The sequence below is a fragment of the Lutra lutra genome, chromosome 14 (genome assembly GCF_902655055.1).
Source record: "Lutra lutra chromosome 14, mLutLut1.2, whole genome shotgun sequence".
In the NCBI taxonomy this organism is placed as follows: domain Eukaryota; kingdom Metazoa; phylum Chordata; class Mammalia; order Carnivora; family Mustelidae; genus Lutra; species Lutra lutra.
In genome coordinates this window covers 56,634,606-56,656,939 of record NC_062291.1, presented here as the reverse complement: position 1 = coordinate 56,656,939, position 22,334 = coordinate 56,634,606, and the positions used below count along the sequence as shown (strand labels likewise).

At 41.2% G+C, this 22,334-nt stretch overlaps 1 protein-coding gene across 2 annotated transcripts in view; it reads right to left on the bottom strand.

Annotated features, from left to right (window-relative positions):
• The window catches only part of ENTPD1 (ectonucleoside triphosphate diphosphohydrolase 1), a 103,391-nt gene that overhangs the window by 29,111 nt on the left and 51,946 nt on the right, over positions 1 to 22,334 (bottom strand). For both annotated transcript variants that reach the window (XM_047702026.1, XM_047702025.1), the window contains exons 3-7: positions 8,042 to 8,159; positions 5,347 to 5,497; positions 3,384 to 3,543; positions 2,257 to 2,496; positions 692 to 949 (exon numbers count right to left, since the gene is read on the bottom strand). In XM_047702026.1, the coding sequence (XP_047557982.1) occupies positions 692 to 949; positions 2,257 to 2,496; positions 3,384 to 3,543; positions 5,347 to 5,497; positions 8,042 to 8,159 (927 nt within the window). The remainder of the gene's footprint in view (positions 1 to 691; positions 950 to 2,256; positions 2,497 to 3,383; positions 3,544 to 5,346; positions 5,498 to 8,041; positions 8,160 to 22,334) is intronic.

Here is a 22,334-nt window from a genome sequence, read left to right as displayed (position 1 = left end):
TCAAAATGTAATGCAAATGATGCTATCCTCAATATTTCCTTGGGATTTCTTGAGTTTTTAACTTCAGTTTATAGAGGAAAGTCTTTAGCTGAGACCTCTAACTGCCACCTTTCCTTCTTCTGACATTAAGAAGCCAGATCACTGACATTGAGCAGCAGATCCCAGTGGGTGTGCCAACCCAACAGCCCGCTCCTTCTTCTAGCTTACAGATTCCTGATTTCACCCATGTAGAAGAAAACACTATGTATAGGAAAGACTCCCCAGTTCCAAGGATGAACAGTCATTAGTCTAAACCAAACACAGTAATCCAATCCCTTTTATCACAGATTGGTTTAGAAGTGTGTATTTCACCAAATTCTGGCCAATGACATCTGAAAAAGACATTTGTTGGTACTTCTGCAAAACTGGACAGAAATGTAATCAACAGAAACTTCCTTCTTTCTTTTTTTGCATGTGAAACAGTAGCTGCCATCTTAGCACCACAAATAAAGGTCAAGAACATAATGGAAAAGCTGATCCCAAATCCTGACATTGTTAAACCAAAGAACTAACCTGAATTATCTACCTAAAGACTTGTTATCATATGGGAAAAAAAATAAATCCTACTATTTAAACCCTTCATAGGCACCTACTCCACAACTTGCAACCCAAATCGTCCTAACCAATATACCTTATTATTTTACAAACTTACCCCAAAATCCCCGTGAAGTGACGGCAAGAAGATCCCATTGAAGGAACAGTGGGAGTAAGGGCAGTAACTGGTGTTGAAGAGTTGAAGGATGCTTTGCTGGCATTGTTGATAATTTCCAGTGCCCTGGATTTGAAACTGATCGAATGGAAGAGTCCTCTCATATCTCTTGGTGCAGGGGCTACTGTAGAGGTCACTTACGTTCATTACTGTCTCGTATCCAGGGTGAAAGCATGGGTCCCTGAGGGTTCCGTTTGTACCCTGAATGGAAAAATCACTTGAAGACATCATGTGCAAACGTGCTGGGTGCAAAAAGCACCACTCTGACTTCCTTAATGTGTAGGAATTTTATAATATCTTAGCATTGGCATCAGTATGCCCCTGCCATGCCTTTTTCACCCTTGGGAACAGTCAGATTTGTATACTAGGTACCAGAAATGGTATCAGATGTGAATGAACTTTTGCTATTCGTAGAAAGCTAATAGAGCTCAAGCTGGCAGAAATGCCATTAGTTTAAAATGTCCCCTAGTGCTTAGTTAGTACAAATGAAATACATAGGTCAGAAGCAGATTCACAAGAAAAACTCTCAAGACTCTCACAAGTCTGAGCCTTGGATAGTTCTCCAGGAGAAGTCTGCCCATGCCCCCCACACCAACCGCCAAGCAAAAAATCAGAAGCAACATGCCTTGAAATTACCTTAGATCATTTAAGCCAGGAGTATCAAAATGACTTTTAACCTACAATGATATGTTCGAAGGAAGAAAGGGGGCTTGGCTTGTGTGAAGAAAGGGGGCTCCTTGGTGGAGCCTTAGGGCTCAGTAGGCATCTCTCAGCATCCCTTACTCCAGTGGGAGTTACCTATTGACAGTGCTTCTGAGAACCAGAGCAGAAGCTCTGGAGGAGAACAGAGAACTGGTTATCCTTTCAGTGGAGACAGGGAACAGCTGGGTGTGACAGCCTTGCTCTGTGTGTGTTTGTCAGGTGTGCCTGGTACTCACATGATTTTGAGTATGTTTAACTTTCCTTGTCTTCAGAAGACAAAAAGCGCCCGGGGACAAGACGCGAAGTGTTGATGGATAAACTCTCATGTTTTCTCTAAGTGAAACTTAGAGGTTGTTTCTAACAACCCGTTTTCTATCGCTGTAGGAAATGGAGACTTAAAAAGTGCTAAGAGCTGTACCCCTGGGGCTAATAGTACATTATATGTTAATAAAAAATATATATTTAAACAAAAAAAATGCTAAGAGCTTATAAATTACACATCCCTCTCAACAATACTTGAACATGTAATTTTCACTGTCAAGGCCACAGGGCTGAGAAATTATTTGCAAGAAAGGATTTGAGTCGTGTCCTTGGAGAAAGTGCAGTAAACAAACACAGGAGATGATGTCTGGATGGGACGATTCACATGGGTCGACCAGATGTAGTTAGATATCCTGCTTGAGAAGGTTTGGAAAGTACAGTAACCAAGTTCAGACCAATTACTGAAGTAGAAAAAGACAACAACAGGATGTGGGGGCCGGTGGCCCAGATGTGGGGAGGGTGGGTCTGGATTCAGTTATACTTGCCTGAATGTCCTTGGCCAGTTTCTGCCTGAGTGCTTGATCCTTCCCATAGCACAAGAAGCTGTGCGTGTACACGCTGTAGTCCCTGCCATAGAGGCGGAAGTGCAGAGCATTGCTTGGAGACTCAATCTTCTTGTCTTGTGGCACAAAAGTGATTTGTGTAGAGGCTCCCCCAAGGTCTAAAGCCCCATAGGTTTCAAGAGCCCTGTCTTCATTTGGCCTCAGGTTGAGCCAACTCGGTTTCTGAAAGAGAGTACAGTCAACAGTGGTAGCAGTCTCTGAACACCTGTTTCACACTATATCTTAGACTCGGGGACTTTCTGGGGTGAGGGAAAGGGGGCATAAGGTGACACAAAGCTCACTGGACGCTCCTCAGTCTGCATCACATCAACAAGGAACATCAGCAAAGCAGGAAAAGAGGGGCTTCAAAGATAGAGCTCAGACTGCAGCAACACAGAAGTGGCATAGCCAGTGTTTACAATCAAGGAGTCTGAACTGAAAAGACTCAAGTTCAAATCTCCACTTATTTGCTCATTAGCCATGTGACCCTGAGCAGATAACTACCTTCTCTAGGGCTCAATCTGAGACTTGAAAATGAAAGAATTCCTCATGTACTTGTTCTGAAGGTGAAATCAGACAGTACATGAAAAGTGCTTATGGGGCACCTGGGTGGCTCAGTGGGTTAAGCCTCTGCTTTCAGCTCAGGTCATGATCTCAGGGTCCTGGGATCAAGCTCCACATCGGGCTCTCTGCTCAGCAGGGCGCCTGTTTCTCCCACCTCTCTGCCCACTTATAATCTCTGTCTGTCAAATAAATAAATAAAATCTTAAAAAAAAAAAAAGTGCTTAGCATAGTACAAGACACATGCACTGGGCAAATATTAACTATTCTTATTTTTAATGATATATATTTAATTTCCTCTCTGCCTCCCTAAGGTGAAGATATGATTTCCTTTTTCTCCAAAAGGAAAAGTTCTTGTAATAAAATTCTTGCCAATGTGGGGATAAATTAACGTGTCCATTCACCCAGCATTCATTCTGGCTACAGATCCCTATACTGCCTAAGACCGCAATGGCATTGACACCCCCCCACCGCCTGGGGGAGCCACCTCCCTGGCTCCTGATGATCACCTGAGTGAATTTGCCCAGCAGGTAGTTGATGGTAATCCAGCCATAGGCACCTTCCTCCTGGCCGGTGATGATTCTGGCACCCTGGAAGTCAAAGTAGTAGTTGCTGAGGCTCCTCGCCACCGCAGCCAGGACCTTGTCTGCCAACTGCTCATTTTCTATCCTGCGCAAAGGAAGAGCTGTGTTTACCGGTTCTGCTTGAATAACTACAAGTACTTCTTTTAGATACAGCTTCCAGCAGTTCTCCTAGGAAGCGAATCCTAACTCCCTGGAATAAACGAAGGGATGGAGATCCCCACACACGGCTGTCTGAGGAGCCCTCCTTTTGGGTGAGGCAGAACTAGTATTTTGGCCCTCCTCTCCAAATCCAGATCCTTCCGGTCCCTACATAGACTGCTCTTCCTAAAAATACCTTTTTTTTGTTGTTGCTCCTAAATATTATCAAAGTAATTTTCATTTTTGTGGTGGTGGTGGCTGGATGTTGTTTAATCACTATACCTGGAGATGACAAATGCTACATTAGCCATCACTGGTGGCTTCCAGCTGATTCCGGAGTCAGGCTCTGCTTGAGGTTTTTAATTATGGCTGTAGCAGATACCAGGTGGCAAATATCCTGAGACAGATACCCAACCTCCACTGGGGGGCCAGACTGGGAAAAAAAATCTTCCAGTGGTGTCCTAGTGAAAATAGGATGTAATTACTCCCAACATTAAGAGGCTCTGGGCCAGAGGATGCCGCCTTCCAAACAGCACTGAACCCTCTCAACACTCATCTGAATAGCTTCACACCCTACGCCTGGCTTCCTTGTCCCCAGTTTTCCTCCCCTTCTCCCACTCCCAATCCACCTCTCTCCCAGTGTGACCAACAGCTTCCCATTATCTCTCAGATGAACACCAAATTCCCAGCCTGGCCCACAAGCCACTTTGTGAGCTGGACCCTGCCTCTTTGGAATTCCACTCAGAATCCTGGCTTTACAACTTACCAGGCATGTGACTGACCTGGGGGTGACTTACTCAACATTTGTAAGTCATGGCTTCCTTATCTATTATTATTAATAATAGTTAATAATGCCTCTTCATAGAGTTGTGATGACTAAGCACAGGTCTAACAACATAGCAAAAGCTCAACAAATACAAGCTGCTTCATCATTTTTTTATTATTATTTTTTTACTATATGTAGCCTATGTTCTATCTATGCAGAACTATTTATAGTCCTCTAAATATGCCTTGGTCTCTCACTCATCCCTGCCTTTGCACGTCTACTAGAATACAAACTTCAGGAAGACAGGGACTTTGTTCTCTTCACTCCTGTATCCCCAGCACTTGGAACAGTGTCTGCCACAAAGCAGATGTGGAAGAAACATAGGTAATGGAATGTGTGACATCTTCTCCGCCTCTAATATGCCCTTTGCCCACCCTCCAACTCATCCTTTGTGATTCAGATCATGTGTACTCTTCTCCCATTCTGAGCAGGGCCAAGTAAGCTCCCAAAGTATCTCTGAGCACTCCTCTGTTAAAGAACTGATGACCTGTATCGAAACTCTCATCTCCTATACGGGTACTAAGTGGTGACCAAAGAAGATGTGCTACTTGTGATTATTTGGGTCTTGGGACATCCGTGGCTCTCCTCTGGTCTTTCTCCTCCCAGATACTGGATGGCTCACTTGGTAGCCTCAAATCCCAGAGAACACAGGCTCAACATTTCTCTTTGTGCCCCAGCCCCCTTGAATTCTCTGCAGGGAGATGGGCAGGAGGACTTTTTCTTTTACACACTTGAACTCCCACCATTACACATACTAAGAGTTTGGGAGTTGTACCCACTTACTGAGATTTTCTTCCTGCAGTGTGGACATGTAGGATGTTTAGAAGGCGGGGTGTTAGGGAAGCGTGGTGCTATCCCGTAACTTCAGAGGCTCTCACACTACCAGCCTAACCCCCGACACTGTGTCCCCACGTGCTACAATACCTGAGCAAACGCATGCCTGCCGTTGCTCCCAAGTAAACAGGGGTCTCTTGGTGCCGGGACTTTGGAACCACTTGAGTGGCTCTTACCATGCATGCCGTCAGATAAATGTCTATTTCACTTAATTTTTGAGCATATCTTGAGATTCCAGGACCTAAGGAAAGATGTAGAAGCAAATGACAATCTTTTTTAAAAAGTACAGGACACACCTGGGCAATAGTAGAGCAAAACAGTGGCATTTTATGAGAAAACCAAAGGAGACAATTTCTTGATGTAATGTAGGTTAGGTTGCTATACTTTGAGGGTAACTCTCTGAACCTGGCCTTGGTAGGATCTATTTTCAGACCTCAGGCTGGGGTCTGTCCACTGTTCAGTAATTTTGCCGCTGGATGGCGCAATTTTCACATTCAATTGCATAATCTCCCTAAGAGGTTCTCACATTTTTAAGGGGGAATAACTAGAATTTAAATAAAAAATTGAATTAAAAAAATTAAATGGGGCTCTTATAGTAACCCTATAGATCTGCTTTTTGATGTTTTTTCTACAAAACTGTAACTAACACCACTAATTCCTAGAAGACCTAAAAGGAGAAATAAGGAATTTAGAAAAATTAAAATAAACACCAGGCACACTGGCTTTTACTGAAAAGACAGTAACTGCTGCTAACTAGCTATGTGATCATGGACAGTCCCCTGAAATTTCTGAAGCAGAGTTTCTTCCTTTATTAGAATAAACAGGTAGAGAATCCATGTCTCCTTGGCAATTTTTCCTCTCTGAAAACCTGGTTTCCCTAGTAAAACTGTTTTTCCGATTCCAGAGCAAAACTAACTGTTGCTAAGAAGTTTTGGGGGTTTTTTTGTGAGTTATGCTTAACAATCTCAGCTCTCTTTAAAATAAACATCTACACTTTAGTGAAAATGTGCATTAAAGATCTTTGGCCAGATATGTGATCCATATCTTTCACAGATTTTTAAAAAGCCGGTTTAACAGTAATGAAAAGATCAGCTCTAAGTTATCAGGTAACTGTTTTGATTCAAAAATTCTGGCCTTTGAGAATTTTTTCCACTCACCTTTCATCTAAATATTTGACTAGAGAACTCTCTTTTGAGAGGGGAAAAGTCCTGCACTTCTTTGGCCAGACATATCTGGAATGAGTCTCAGAAAAAAAGATAGCTGCTGGATTTAAAAAAAAATACCAACACTTTTTTTTTTTAAGATTTTATTTATTTATTTGTCAGAGAGAGAGAGGGAGAGAGAGCGAGCACAGGCAGACAGAATGGCAGGCAGAGGCAGAGGGAGAAGCAGGCTCCCCGATGAGCAAGGAGCCCGATGTGGGACTCGATCCCAGGACGCAGGGATCATGACCTGAGCCGAAGGCAGCTGCTTAACCAACCGAGCCACCCAGGCGTCCCAATACCAACACTTCTTAAAAAATGGAAGGCAATGAATTAAATAGAAGCCAAAAAAAAAAAAAAAAAAGAGGGATTTGGGCTTAAGAAATGCTCAACCTTCTGTCTCACAATGGATGGGTCCAATGTCTGAGGATATCAGGCTCCTGGGTAAAATGACTTGCTCCTTGGAAACATCTCCTCTCTACTGCTTTCTTGGGACACTTTGAAAATTGGGGGACCTCACAGACCATCAAAGTAAAAGTCAGTCTTCTGGGAGCTAAGATACCTGTCTAAGAAATAGTGGGACCCTACCTCAAAAGGCCCAGAGAGATCAAGGTCAGAGAAGACAGTGTGGTACAGTAACACTCGGTGCATGCTGGGGTGTTGAGTGGAGGGAGTGGAAAGGGCTGAACTGACAACTTTAACCTGTTCTGTGAGCTTAGAAGAAAACTAGGGAGGAAAAAAAAATCAATCTGTAATGTGGCGATTCAGAGTAGAAGGAAGCCTGGAGTGCAAGAAAGAGACCTAGACTCTTGTCCTGGGTCTGTTGCTACTTGTAAGTCACTAGTCTCCCAGGTTTTTGCTTCCTTCTTTGAAAACAAGATTTAAATGACCTGCAAGCTCCAGCCCTAGGAATCTTTGATTTCTTCCAAGCTGTAGCTTAGAGGATAAAGACTAAGGGCAACAATTCTGTGGACCAACAGCATCAACATCACCTGGGAACCTGTAAGAAATGCAAATTCTGGGGCCTGTCCCAGACCTACTGCATTAGAAACTCTGGTGGTGGGACCCAGCATCTGTGTTTTAACAAACCCTCCAGTTGGCTCTACTGCAGATTCAAATTTGAGAGCCACTGGAGAAGTCGCGGGTTCAAAATTGGGCAGATCTCCATTTGAACCCCAGTTCCATCACTTACTAGCTCAAGCAGCCTTAACAAGTGGCACACCCTCTCTCTATGTCAGTGCCCTCATTTAAAAAAAAAATGGGAGTAGTAGGACATATCTCCCAGGGAGACCGTGAAGATGAAATCATGCATTTTCCATACTTGGTGCATGACACACAGATGTGTGATGGGAGCCACTATGACATGACAACTTTTACATTTATTTCTTCTTCAAGGGCTCCATCATTCAGGACTGATTTCAATATTATTTATGTAATGACAATAAAATAACAGCAGCAGCTGCCCCACTATGTTCTTCACTGAACATCTTTTTTCTCATGTATTCCCCCCACCTGCCATACATGTTCTCACATATGTTCCTCTCATCCCCCCCCCATCTCCCTCCCCTTTTCCTTCCTCTTACCTTTCAGCTTGCACTCTGTTACCTGGTGCACCACCCCTGTGTCGTTCTCCTTTTCTGCTGGCCACTTATAGATGTACAAACTTGTGTGAGAAGAGCCTGCATCCAGCACAATCCCATACTGAGGGGAAAAACAAGTCAAGAACTTATCAGGATTACATTATGCTTCCCCATACTCAGCTTGCAACAGAAGGAAACAAAGACAAGAGACTTCAAAAACATGAGGAGACATATTTTTATAAAAGATTTTATTTATTTATTTGACAGACAGAGATCACAGGTAGACAGACAGGCAGGCGGGTGGGTGGGGAGGCAGGCTTCCTGCTGAGCAGAGAGCCCAGTGCGGGGCTTGATCCCAGGACCTTGGGATCATGACCTGAGCCGAAGGCAGAGGCTTTAACCCACTGAGCCACCCAGATGCCCCAAGGAGACATATTTTAATTCAAGATTAACATGGGGAGGGGTGGCCTGGTGTTGCCCTGATCATAAGAACTACCAGGACACCAATCTCTCTAGAATCATGGCTCATAGTGCTGGTGGCATGTTAGAATTTTCCAGGCCTTACCCAGGGTGGGGCCTGAGCCTCACTACTGATCAGAAGCTTCTCAGGTGAGTCTTATGGGCAGCCAGGAATCAGAACCAGATGTTGAAGCAGCTGAGACAACATAGAGGGAATAGAAAGCCATAAATCCAGTAGTTTCCAAACTTGTGTGCACGCTGGAATCATCAAAATCACCTGGAGAGCCTTAAAAGCTACTGATACCCGTGTTCTGCCCCCAGATACAGGATGTAATTGGTCTGGTATGTGGCCTGGGCATTGGAAGAGAGACATGGAAAATACTAAGCATGTATTTTTCATTATGAATATAACTATACACTGTATTTAATACATTTTAAAAGGTAAGTATTTTCATGTTTTGGGCTCTTATGACTGAGAGGAGATGTAAGGAAGAATAAAGGGGAAAAGGTGGGAAGAAAGAAGGCAAAAGACAGTATGAGAAAGAACTCGTTGGTCAGAGGGGAAAGGGGAAAGAGCCAAGTCCCCACATCACATTTCATGAGAATATTAAATTTACTGGGCAGGTGTTGCACGAAACTTTTCGTGAGAGTTCTCTGATTTAACTCTCAGAACAGTCCTGTAGGGTAGGTACTCTGTTTATCCCTCTTACATATGTGAGAAATTAAAGTACAAAGAGGTTAAGTAGTTTACTCAAGATACACAGCTAATTGGTGAGAGAGCCAGGGTTTGGATCAGAGTTAGATCCAAGATCTTATGCTCCATATACAGAGAAACATAGGAGCAAGGGCAGAACAATAGTTTTTTTTTTTTTTAAGATTTTATTTATTTATTTGACAGACAGAGATCACAAGTAGGCAGAGAGGCAGGCAGAGAGAGAGGGAGAAGCAGGCTCCCCGCCGAGCAGAGAGCCCGATGCGGGGCTTGATGCCAGGACCCTGGGATCATGACCTGAGCCACCCCGGTGCCCCAGAACAATAGTTTTTAAAGACTTTTAGTGAAGGATAACTATAGCAAAATGCATCCCGGTGAATTTTGGCATATGTGCACACCCATATACACCACACCACCAAGATCAAGATTCAGAATGTTTTCTACTGCCCCTCTCAGTCCGTTCCTCCTGAGGGTAACCATTGTCTTGATTTCTGTCCCCACTGATGAGTTTTGCCTATCTTTGAGCTGCTGTAAAGGGACTCACACAGCGTGCCTCCTCTATATCTAGCTTCTTCAGCTCTGCCCTATCTCTTAGATGCATCCTGACTGTGCACAGCCATAGTTCATCCCTCTTCATTGCTATACAATAGTTCCTATTTCATTATATGCACTATGTTTTTATCCATTCTACTGTTGATGACATTTGAGTTGCTTCCAGTTCGGCACTATTGGGAATATAGTCCCCGGGAACATCCTTGCCCATGTCATTCTTTGGATATAAGCTCATTTATTTTGGGTATTTACGTAGGAGTAGACTGCCGAATGCTCTTTTTGATCATTTAATGTTCATCTTTGGTTACGCCCCTGAGTTTAATCAGGAAAAATGCCATGGGGCTTGTAAGGAGAGCATGATGGTACCTGTACTTTATTATCCCTCTGCTAGAGAGAAACATGGAAGAAAGTAAACAAGGAAGCCGAAGGAAGAGAAAAAGGAGGCACGCCTAAAATATGAGCTAACTTTGTTGCTGTGGACCTCCAAGTGCCACCACACTTTGTTGCTGTGGACCTCCAAGTGCCATCTGCCTCTTGATAATGCTTAAATCAGCAGTCATTCGATATATAGCCTCCCATATTGTCTTATTACCTGTTAAGAACCTAAGATCTTCCAGGGAGGAAAGAAGAATGAGGATTCAAGAGACCTCCCTGGACCTCTGGCAATAGCTAAAAGCTGAGTTTGCTGTGATGTCAAGCTTTATTCTGTTTCTCCAGATGAGGAGAATATCAGTGTGCAGCAGAGGGCAGATCCTTGGCCTTCCGCAACCTCCAGTGTTCTCAGCCTAGTTAGGCACAGCAGGACTCCCTATGGCAATGAACATTATGACCTTAAAAAGAAAAAAGCCTGTATACTTAGCGAGAGAACAAGCTGGATAGACTCCTCCGTAAACAGGCTTGCAGTGAGAGGAAACCAAGAATTGACTTAGGTCGTGACTGTTGCAGGCCCATTGGGGAATGCCTGGCGTCTGGGGCCTTTGGCACCATGGGCAGCCTCCTGGGGTTGAGAGAGGCTGAAAGTTTACACTGCAGAAAATTCTGTTGTTTCCTAGGAGGGTCTGTGAATTCTTGCTGCCAGAAAATGTTCCAACCACAGTGGCCTGTGATAAAATCTGAGGCAGCAGCAGCATTCAAGCAGCCTTTATCTGGGATCAGGACATTCTATTCTTTGTTGACATGAAAGTCACTCTTCTAGCAGAGCAAAGGAACCAGCCTTCCTTCTATCATCCTGTTTCTCGAAGGCCTTAGACAGCGAGGTGGTGGAGAAATGAAAGTTTTTGCTACATTTGGTTTATCAAGTGTTTGAGCAGGAGGTGTGGTGTATTCTGTCACACAAGAGCTGAGGGCTTTCCACCTTATGTATACAGTGGACTGGAATGCTAACCTGCCGAATTGTGCCAAATTATTTTTTCTCTTAGGAAACAGTTTGCAGCTTGAGGGATAGATAAAAGCTTGATTGTGTGAAAATTCTGTTTGGGCATTTTGGAAGTTCGCCTTTCATTGTTGTAAAAGTGTCAGTATATTTAATCATTTTCATAGCTGGCCCATCTTAGAGCTATAAGTTTATTCCACGTAATCTTCTTATTTGAGAGATGAGAGACCGTGTCCAGTAGAGTTCTAGGATCTACCTAAGAAGTACAGAAAGTGAAGCCTTCAAAGACCCATCTAGAGCCCGGGTAGCCGCCATCTTTTTTTACTTTTCACCATGCCAGCATTTTCCAATGCATTTTCCAGAGAACACTAAGCCTGCAAGGATCTAGGCAAATAAGACTTCCCAGGAGTTTGGGGAATGCTGAGTGCTTTCTCTCTCTCTCCTGGGTTCACAAACCCACTAGGTAATGAATGCTTCAGAGTGTGGCAGTAGAGAAGCTTGCCTAACTTTGTTTGAGCCAGCATTCCCCTGACTCCATGACGACAGAATTCTGTTTAAAATAAAAATTTCTGCCCAACAGATAAAGGCTTTGACCAACGCTGTGCCTTACACCATGCTAACACTCCTATCCAGTGTTTCTCTGTAACTCATTTTAAAAAGCCCTGTGAGTACATTCTACACATTAAAGAAAAATTAAATATATGTGTGGTGATGAAGAGATCTGACATTCCCCTAAGATTATTTCAATATTACTTTCTATTTTAAGAATACTAAAAGTTTACTAAATAACATCTATAAAATGAAGAGGAAGGGAAAAAAAGACATTTAAGATCCTACCAACTACATCACTGTTACTTTGATTTATCTCCTTCCAGTCTTTCCTAAATACACAAATTTTTATATGGCTGCAATCTTACTGTGTATATAAACTTTATCCTGGCTAGTTTTTGATCATCCACATGATTTTAGCAATCATAACTGATCTTCATAAGTTATGCTGAGTGAACAGAAGCAGTGTTTCAGGAAAAGGAACAGTAAAAATGACCTTGCTTGGTTCACAGAGACACCAGTGTAGGGCTGTTGGTGTAGACCTGGCGATGTGGGTGGCCACAGACCCTGAGCTCACAGAGACTGGAGGCCATGGGGACATGAACCAAGACTCTCCTTAAGGTGGAAGCAATTCTACCTGCACGATGTCATAGATCCAAGCATCTGAGTAAATCTCTCTAGATGCAGAAAGAAATAGAAAACTTGAGCATCAGATGATCTACTTCTATTCCTGGCTCTGCAGAAGCGGGTTGTTCTCATTCAGATCTCAACCCACTTGTCACCCAACTGTGAGTCTTCTCATTCAGAAAACACTCACCCTGACACCGGCCAGCTCTCAGTTCCCTATAAGACACATAACTTCTGTTCCAGAGCCTCAGCCCAGAATGCCCTTCACCTAAGATCCCAGCCTTCTCTGACCTTTTCAGATTTAATTCTACCCTCGTAATCCATGGCTCAGAGTCCCCATATTTTTGCTCTAAAAACAGCAAATACCATGATGCATAACTACATGACTATATGGCTATTTGATTAATATCTGTCTTCCCCATAAGGACGTGAACCACATTAGGGCAGGTCTGTTTTGCTTACTATGGTATGTCCAGCACCCACCTCAGGATATCCTACCACATGTTAGGCACAAAGAAGGAATTCAACAGGCAATTGTTGAATGAATGAAGAGGGTTAGAATTGTATGATTTTTGAACTCCTTCCAGTCCCAAAAGAACTTAGAACTCACAGTCTAATATAAAGTAGTACCATCAAGGTTGAGTTCCACCATCACTACTACCACTACCCAAAAAAACCCCCCATAAACCAGGGAACATGGGCAACGGTAAGATAATTAACTTCTCTCGGTCACTTCAGACATATTGGTTCTTCAGAATCTTTCTTAAAAGTCCCTGTAGCTTTAACTATACTTTTAGCAATGTCATCAGTTTTTCTCAGTGAGTCCTTTTGAATAAACAAAGCTAATCCTTTTGAATTTGACTCTGGTACCCTATAAACTCTATAAACAAATCAGGTCTCCATTAGCTACGGTAATGCTGGCAGGGCCTATAAACAATTAGAGACCATTTTCTGCTTTTCTTTTTTCTTCAATTAGAATTACTAGACTTTCAATACAAACCATAGTTTCATTGCTGTTTGTTAATTGTGGTAAAATACACTGAACATAAATTTACCATTTTAAGTGTACAGTTCTGTGTACAGTTCAGTGGCATTAAGTACATTAACACCTTGTACAACCATCACCACCATCCAGCTCCAGGTATTTTGGGTTTTTTTCTTTTTAAGAATTATTTATTTGAGAGAGAGCACAAAAAGGAGGAGCAGAGGGAGAGAGAGAATCTTAAGCAGGGTCAGCACTGAGCGCAGAACCTGACGTGGGGTTCAGTCCCACGAATATGAGATCACGACCTGAGCCGAAACCGAGAGTCAGCCACTTAACCAACTGTGCCACCCAGGCGTCCCTCCAGGTGTTGTTTTTTAAACAAGACAACATTAAAATCCAGTGAAGTAAAAATAATATAGATATTTTCCAGGAATATTTGAGGTTGAAAATTGGAGCAAGTCCTTCCAAATTCTCCATAAAACAATACAATCACAAATGCTTAATGAAGAATAGCACTTTAGTTCCTTGTGAAAAAGATGTATGGAGACAGGTCACTACCCTTCAGCAGCAGCTAGAAAAACTGGGAGCACTGGCTCAGTGATCTTAACACATTAGCAGCAAAGAGCCTTCCCTAGAATTCATCTACCTCAAAGCAATGTGGACAGCTGGTCTCCACTGAGGGCTTCCGGTGTGCTGGCTACTCTGATAAAGGAGTCACTGGTATCATCCCAGGTAATCCTCACAACCACCTCCATTTGACATATGAGGAAGCTGAGGAATAGAGAGAGAGACTTACTTGCCCAAGTCTCATAGCAAAAAGTAGCAGATCTGGGATTGAAATCAAAACTATCTGGTCCCTGAGCCAACAGGCTTCCACAGAAGTGGTAGCTGTTAATGAAGGCACGTAGTTTGGTATTGAGTCAGTCTGGTGCCTTCAAGAGAACCTTGTGGGGATCTGTGTGTGTCAGAATGTGCAAGGTTTGTGCTAAAAGGAATATCTGACAACTCGCTAAATGCCAGTTTTCACTAATAAGCAGGCAGTTAAGGGAGTGATGAACTGAACATATCTGAAAGCTACCTCCCCACCCAGGTCCACCAGGACAAAGGGAGTTTCCCAGGGGACACTTAGGTACAGCTAAATGACTCTTCAGTTCATTAAGGCCTTTTTTTTTTTTTTTAAGTATTCATTGCATATCTATAGGATAGTGGTTCCCAGACTTCAGTGGCTTGAGAATGTCCCAGGATGCCTGTTCAATGTGTAGATTCTCAGATCCTGCAACCTGCAACTGAGTAGGGTCTGGGGGTGAGAATAGGGAACGCTGATCTCCAGGGGACTGGGAGACAGGGGCCTGCCTCCCGCACTGACAAATCCTGCCATCAGGCTGGTTGTCCCATGCTCTTCACATCCAAGGAGGAGGCAGTTTTACGTGTTCAAGATGTTACTCTGTTCACTGAGTCAGCAAACTTCTATGAGGCAACCAGCCAAGTCAGATTGCTGGTTGTAATTTAACATTTATTTTGTGATTATTTGATTGATACGTATCTCTTCCACTAGACCGTAAGTTCCATGAAGGTAAGGACTTTGCCAGTTTTGCTCATTGCTATATACCGGGGGCCTAAAATAAGAATAGATGGTCAATGACTATTTGTTAAGTGAATAAGTTGAGTGAATGAATAATAAAATGCATAAAAAAACCAGATGAAACCCAGGCCCTATCCTCAATGCCTTTACCACCTCAGTAGCTGGGCAAGTAAACAACACATCAGTACAATAAGTAGTTCTTGTATTTTGCTAGATATGGCCTGAGCACGAGGCCACCACCGCTGCAGTAAGGCTAACCCCAAACTAGATCAGGCAGGCAGATGACAGGACTGGATCATCAGGATGGGAGGACTGACCCAGGTTGGGTTAGACAAGGATGATTAGATGGGAAGAAGTTATGAAGTGACAATTTGTGACCAGGCAGACAGGCTGCAAAGATGATAACATATGAGCTACCAGCCACTGAGTGTCCACAGTGGGCCAGGATGCCTGCTCATCACTTCACATTTGCATTTATTTATCCTGCTTGATTCTTGCAGTAATCTATGAGATACCAAGCCTTGAGCAAGAGAAACTCAAAGGCCCTCATTTTGCTTAACTATAAGATGAGGATAATCTTTCATTCCTCACAGCATTCCTGGAAAGAAAAAAATGTAAATGATTTATAAACTGCAAGCACTGTATTTGAATGCTAGAATTCCTCAGGACTTGATCCTTGCCCTCTTTTTGTTTTTACCCCCTTCCTATAATCTTATCCACGTCTAGGGCTTCAATACCTCAAAGGCATTAGAGACATATCTTTAGTCTAGACCTGTACTGTCTAATAAGGCAGCCACTAGCCACATGTGGTTCTTGAGCACTTGAAATGTTAACTGCAGTTGATCCTTGAACAACACAGATTTGAACAGTGCGGGCCCGTTCACACATGGATTTTTTTTCAATAAATGCAGTAGAGTCCTATAAGTGTATTTTCTCTCCTTACAATTTTCTTAACATTTTTCTTTTCTGTAGCTCACTTTATTGTAAGAATAAGTATATAATACATACACAAAATATGTGTGAGTCAACTGTTTACGTTACTGGTAAGGCTTCTTCTGGTCAATACTAGGCAATTAAGTTTTGAGGGAGTCAGAAGTTGTACATGGATTTTTGACTGTGTGGTAGGGGTGGCACTCCTAAGCCCCATGTTGTTCAAGGGCCAATTGTAGTCTGAATTGAGATGTGATTTAAGTTAAAAATCACATTGGAATTTGAAGATAACATGAAAAAAATAATGGAAAATATTTTGTTAATCATTATTTTGATGAAATAGTGAGATAATATTTTGGATGTAATGGATTACATTAAATACGTTATTAAAATTAATTTCATCTCTTTCTACTTTTAAAAAATGTGACTTCCTGGGGGCGCCTGGGTGGCTCAGTGGGTTAAAGCCTCTGCCTTCGGCTCAGGTCATGATCCCAGGGTCCTGGGATGGAGCCCCATATCGGGCTCTCTGCTCAGCGGGGAGCCTGCTTCTTCCTCTCTCTCTGCCTGCCTCTCTGCCTACTTGTGATCTCTGTCTGTCAAATAAATAAATAAAATCTTTTAAAAAAAATGTGACTCCTGGAGAAATTAAAATGTGGCTTGCATGATATTTCTAATGAGCACTGTGGGTCTATACCTCTTCTATGAGGTCCAGATCTGATTATTCAACTGCTGCTTTGACATTTCTCCTTGGATATCCACTACCTCAAAAACAAAAAAATTTTCTTCAAAAAATTAACTCTACACCTTCTCCTCCTTCTACACTACTGTAATAGTCTAGTCTCCTATACCTGCTCTTCCCACCTCACTCTCAACTTCATTGCAGCCAGCGTGATCATTTCAAAACACAAATCTGATCAATTTACTGTCTTCTCATTGCTCTTAGGATTAAAGTTAAAATCCTCAGCCTGAGTGGCAAGACTCTGACTGAACCATCTCCCTCACCATCTTTATCTGTGAGATTCTTGGACTTGCTTTCCTTTTGCCTGGAATACTCTCTGTCCTTCTCTATCTCCGCAAACTTCTAATCACACTTCACATTTTATGGTAAATGCCGTTTCTTTCAGGCACGACTGCCCTGGCTCCCAAAACTTTGGTTTTGGTGGCACTTGTCACAACTATAATCAATAATTTGTATCAGCTATTAAATGTGTTTCCTTCCCCAGATAGTAAGCTCAATCATATCTATACTGGCTTCCCAACTCTATAGCTAATATAGAACCTAATATAGATACTTAATAATTGTTAATACATGAATTTGTGAACAAGTGAAGAGCTGCTGAATGAGGTACAGTCATAAAGAGATGATATGTTTTTATTTACTTTAATTCCAGTATAGTTATATACAATGTTATGTTAGTTTAAGGTGTACAACATAGTGATTCCACAATTCTATACATTACTTAGTTTTCATCGCGGTAAGTATACTCCACCTATTTCACCCATTCTCCTCACCTACCTGCCCTCTGGTAACCATCAATTTGTTCTCTATAGTTGAGTCTGTTTTTAGGTTTCTCTTTTTTTGCTTGTTTCTAAAATTCCACATATGAGTGAAAACACATGGTATTTGTCTTTCTCTGACTTATTTCACTTAACATTATATTCTCTAGTTCTGTCCATGTTGTTGCAAATGGCAAGATTTCGTTCTTTTCATGGCTGAATAATATTCCATTGTGTATCTATACCACATCTTCTTTATCCATTCCTCTATCAATGGACAACTGGGCTGCTTCCACAATTTGGTTATTGTAAATAATGCTGCAATAAACAGAGGGGGTGCATATATCTTTTTGAATTAATGTTTTCATATTCCTTGGGTAAATACCCAGGAGTAAAATTACTGGATCAGTAACTTTGAGGAAGTTCCATACCCTTTTCCACAGTGGCCACATCAGTTTGCATTCCCACCACCAGTGCACAACAGTTCCCTTTTCTCCACATCCTCACCAACACTTACTGTTTCTTGTGTTTTTGATTCTAGTCATTCTGACAGGTGTGTGGTAATATCTCATTGTGGTTTTGATTTGCAGCTCCCTGATGATGAGTGCTGTTGAGCATCTTTTCATGTGTCTGTTGGCCATCTGTATGTCTTCTTTGGAGAAACATCTGTTCATGTCTTCTGTCCATTATTTATTTGGGTTATTTGTTTTTTTGTATTGTTCTGTATAAGTTCTTTATGTTTTGAATACTGGCTATGCCATTTGAAAATATAATCTGCCACTCAGTAGTTTGTTTTTAAGTTTTGTTGATCATTTTCCTTGCTGTGCAGAAGCTAATAGATTATTTTTGCTTTTGTTTCCCTGCCTCAGGAGACATATCTAGAAAAATGTTACTACAGCTGACATCAAAGAAATTACTACCTGTGCTCTTCTAGGATTTTTATGGTTTTAGGTCTCACATTTAGGTCCTTAAACCATTTTTAGTTTATTTTTGTGTATGGTGTAAAATTGTCCAGTTTCATTCTTTTGCATACAACTGTCCAGTTTTTCCCAACACCATTTGTTGAAGAGACTATCTTTTTCCCATTGCGCAGTCTTGCTACATTTGTTAAAGATTTAATGGACCACGTAATTGTGTTCTAGTGATCTGTGCCTTTATTTTTGTGCCAGTACCATACTGCTTATAGTACTACAGCTTTGTAGTATATCTTGAAATCTGGGATTGTGGTATCTCCAGTTTTGTTCTTCTTTTTCAAGACTGCTTTGGCTAGGAGCACCTGGGTGGTTCAGTGGGTTAAGCCTCTGCCTTCCACCCAGTCATGATCTCAGAGTCCTGGGATTGAGCCCCACATTGAGCTCTCTGCTCGCTGGGGAGACTTCTTCCCCCTTTCTCTCTACCTACTTGTGATCTTGCACTCTATCAAATAAAAAAAAAAGACTGCTTTGGCTATTTGAGGTCTTTATGAATCTATATATATTTTAGGATTATTTATTCTAGTTCTGTGAGAAATGCTCTTGGTATTTTGATAGGCATTGCATTAAATCCACAGATTCCCTTGGATAGTATGAACATTTTAACAATATTGGTTCTCCCAGTCCATGAGCATGGAATATCTTTCATTTGTTTATGTCATCCTCAATTTCTTTCATCAGTGTTTTATAGTTTTCAGAGTACAGGTCTTTCACTTCCTTGGTTAAGTTTATTCCTAGGCATTTTATTCTTTTTGGTACAATTGTAAATGGGATTGTTTTCTTTCTTTTTTTTATTTTAAGATTTTATTTCTTTATTTGAAAGAGAGAGACCAAGCAAGAGAGGGAGAGCACCAGTGGGGGCAGCAGTGGGGGTGGGGTACAGAAAGAGAGAAGGAGAAACAGACTCCCTGCTGAGCAGGGAGCCTGACACGGGGCTCCATCCCAGGATCCCAGGATCATGACCTGAGCTGAAGACAGATGCTTAACTGACTGAGCCACCCCAGCACCCCCATGGGATTGTTTTCTTACATTATTTTTCTGTTATTTCATTATAGATGTATAGTGTATAGATATACAGTGGATTTCTATATTTTGATTTTGTATCCTCTGACCTTACTAAATTCATTTATCAGTTTTGGTAGTTTTTTGGTGGAGTCTTTAAGGTTTTCTATATATAGTACCATGTCTTCTGCAAACAGTGAAAGTTTTACTTCTTCCTCACCAATTTGGATGCCTTTTATTTCTATTTCTTGTCTGATTGCTGTGGCCAGGACTTCCTATGTAGAATAAAAGTGGTAAGAGTAGACATTTTGTCTTGTTCCTGATCTTAGAGGAAAAGCTTTCAGTTTTTCACCATTATGATGTTAGCTATGGGTTTTTTTTTTTAATATATGTGTCCTTTGTTACACTGAGGTATATTTCCTTTCATCCTTTCTCTTATTAATGTGATGTATCATGTTGATTGATTTCCAAATATTGAACCACCTTTGCATCTCAGGAATAAATCCCACTTGATCATGGTGAATGGTTTTTTAAAATTTATTGTTGGATTTGGTTTGCTGATATTTTGTTGAGGATTTTTATATCTATGTTCATCAGAGTTATTGGCCTGTAGTTCTCTTCTTTTATAGTGTCTTTATCTGGTTTTGGTATCAGGGTAATGCTGGCCTCAGAGAATGAAATTAGAAGTTTTCCTTCCTCGTCTATTTTTTTTTTTGAATAGTTTAAGAAGACTAGGTATTAACTCTCCTTTAAAAGTTTGGTAGAATTCACAAAGGAAGCCATCTGGTCCTGAATTTTTGTTTGTTGGTAGTTTTTTTGATTACTGATTCAATTTCATTGCTGATAATAGGTCTACTCTGTGTTTCTATTTCTTCCTGATTCAGATTTGGGAGGTTATATGTTTCTAAGAATTTATCCATGTCTTCTAGATGATCCAGTTTGTTGGCATATAATTTTTCAAAATAGTCTCATAATCTTCTTTGTATTTCATGGTATTGGTTGCTATTTTTCCTCTTTCATTTCTAATTTTGTTTATTTGAGTCACCTCTTTTTTTTTAATGAGTCTGGCCAAAGGTTTATCAATTTGGTTTATCTTCTCAAAGAACCAGCTCCTGGTTTCATTGATCTGAATGTTTCTACTTCATTTATTTCTGCTCTAATCTTTATTATTTCCTTCCTTCTAGTGGTCTAGGGTTTTGTTTGTTTTTCTTCTTCTAGCTCCTTTAAGTGTAAGGTTAGTTTGTGTAAGATTTTTCTTGCTTCCTGAGGTAGGCCTGCATTGCTATGAACTTCCCTCTTAGAACAGCTTAGCTGCATCCCAAAGATTTTGGACCATAATGTTTTCATTTGCATTTATCTACATGTATTTTTTTTAAATTTCCTCTTCGATTTCTTGGTTGGCCTGTTCATTGTTTAGTAGTATGTTATTTAATCTCTATGCTCTTTCCAGATTATTGCTTGTGGTTGATTTCTAGTTTCCCAGTGTTGTAGTCAGAAAAGATGCGGGGTATGACTTCAGTCTTCCCGGATTTGTTAGGGCTTGTTTTGTGGCCAGTATGTGATCTGTTTGGAAGAATCTTCCATGTGCACTTGAAAAGAATATGTATTCTGCTGTTTCAGGATGGAATGTTGTGAAAATATCTGTTAGATTATTTTGGTCTAATGTATCATTCACAGTCACTGCTTCCTTGCTGATTTTCGGTTTGGATGATCTATCCATTGATGTAACTGGAGTGTTAAAATCCCCTACTTCTATCATGTTACTATTAATTACTTCCTTTATATGTGTTATTAGCTACTTTATGTATTTGGGTGCTCCCATGTTGGGTGCATATTTACAATTGTTATATCTTCTTGTTGGATTGTTCCCTTTATGATTATATAGTGTCCTTCTTTGTCTCTTGTTACAGTCTTTATTTTAAAATCGATTTTGTGGGTGCCTGGGTGGCTCAGTGGGTTAAGCCGCTGGCTTCGGCTGAGGTCATGATCTCAGGGTCCTGGGATCGAGTCCCGCATCGGGCTCTCTGCTCGGCGGAGAACCTGCTTCCTCCTCTCTCTCTCTCTCTGCCTGCCTCTCTGCCTACTTGTGATCTCTCTCTGTGAAATAAATAAATAAAATCTTTAAAAATAAATAAATAAAATAAAATCGATTTTGTACAATGTAAGTATTGCTATCCCAGCTTTCTTTTCACTTTGATTTACATGATAAATGCTTTTCCATCCCCTCACTTTCAATCTGCATATGTCTTTAGGTCTGATATGAGTTTCTTATAGGCAAGATTGTTTTGATTGTAGCATTTAGTCCATGTACATTCAAACGAATTATTGATAGGTATGTACTTACTGACATTATGTTACTTGCTTTATGGTTGTTTTGTTCTTCTCTGTTCTTTTCTTCTCTTGCTGTTTCCTCTCATGGTTTTCTACTTTCTTTACTGGTATACTTGGATTCCTTTCTCTTTATTTTTTGTGTATCTATTACTGGTTTTTTTATTTGTGGTTACCATTAGCTTTATATATAACATCTTATGCGTATAGCAGTCTATGTTAAATTGATGGTTGCTTAAGTTTGAATCCATTCTTTATTCCTTTCTCCCCCACATTTTAAGTATATGGTGTCATACTTTATATCCTTTTATTTTGTGAATCCCTTGACTGATTTTTATATTTATACTTATTTTTCTGCTTTTGTGCTTCCTTAGTTTTCTTACTCCTGCTTATAGTCTTTTCCTTCCACTCAAGAGGCCCTTTTTTTTTTTAAGATTTTATTTATTTATTTGACAGAGAGAGATCACAAGTAGACAGAGAGGCAGGCAGAGACAGAGAGAGAGAGAAGCAGGCTTCCCGCTGAGCAGAGAGCCCGATGCGGGGCTCGATCCCAGGACCCTGAGATCATGACCCAAGCCAAAGGCAGCGGCTTAACCCACTGAGCCACCCAGGTGCCCCTCAAGAGGCCCTTTTAACATTTCTGGTAGTGGTCATGAATTCTTTTAACTTTTGTTTGTCTGGGAAACTATCTCTCCTTCTATTTTGAATGATAGCCTTGCTGGATAGAGTA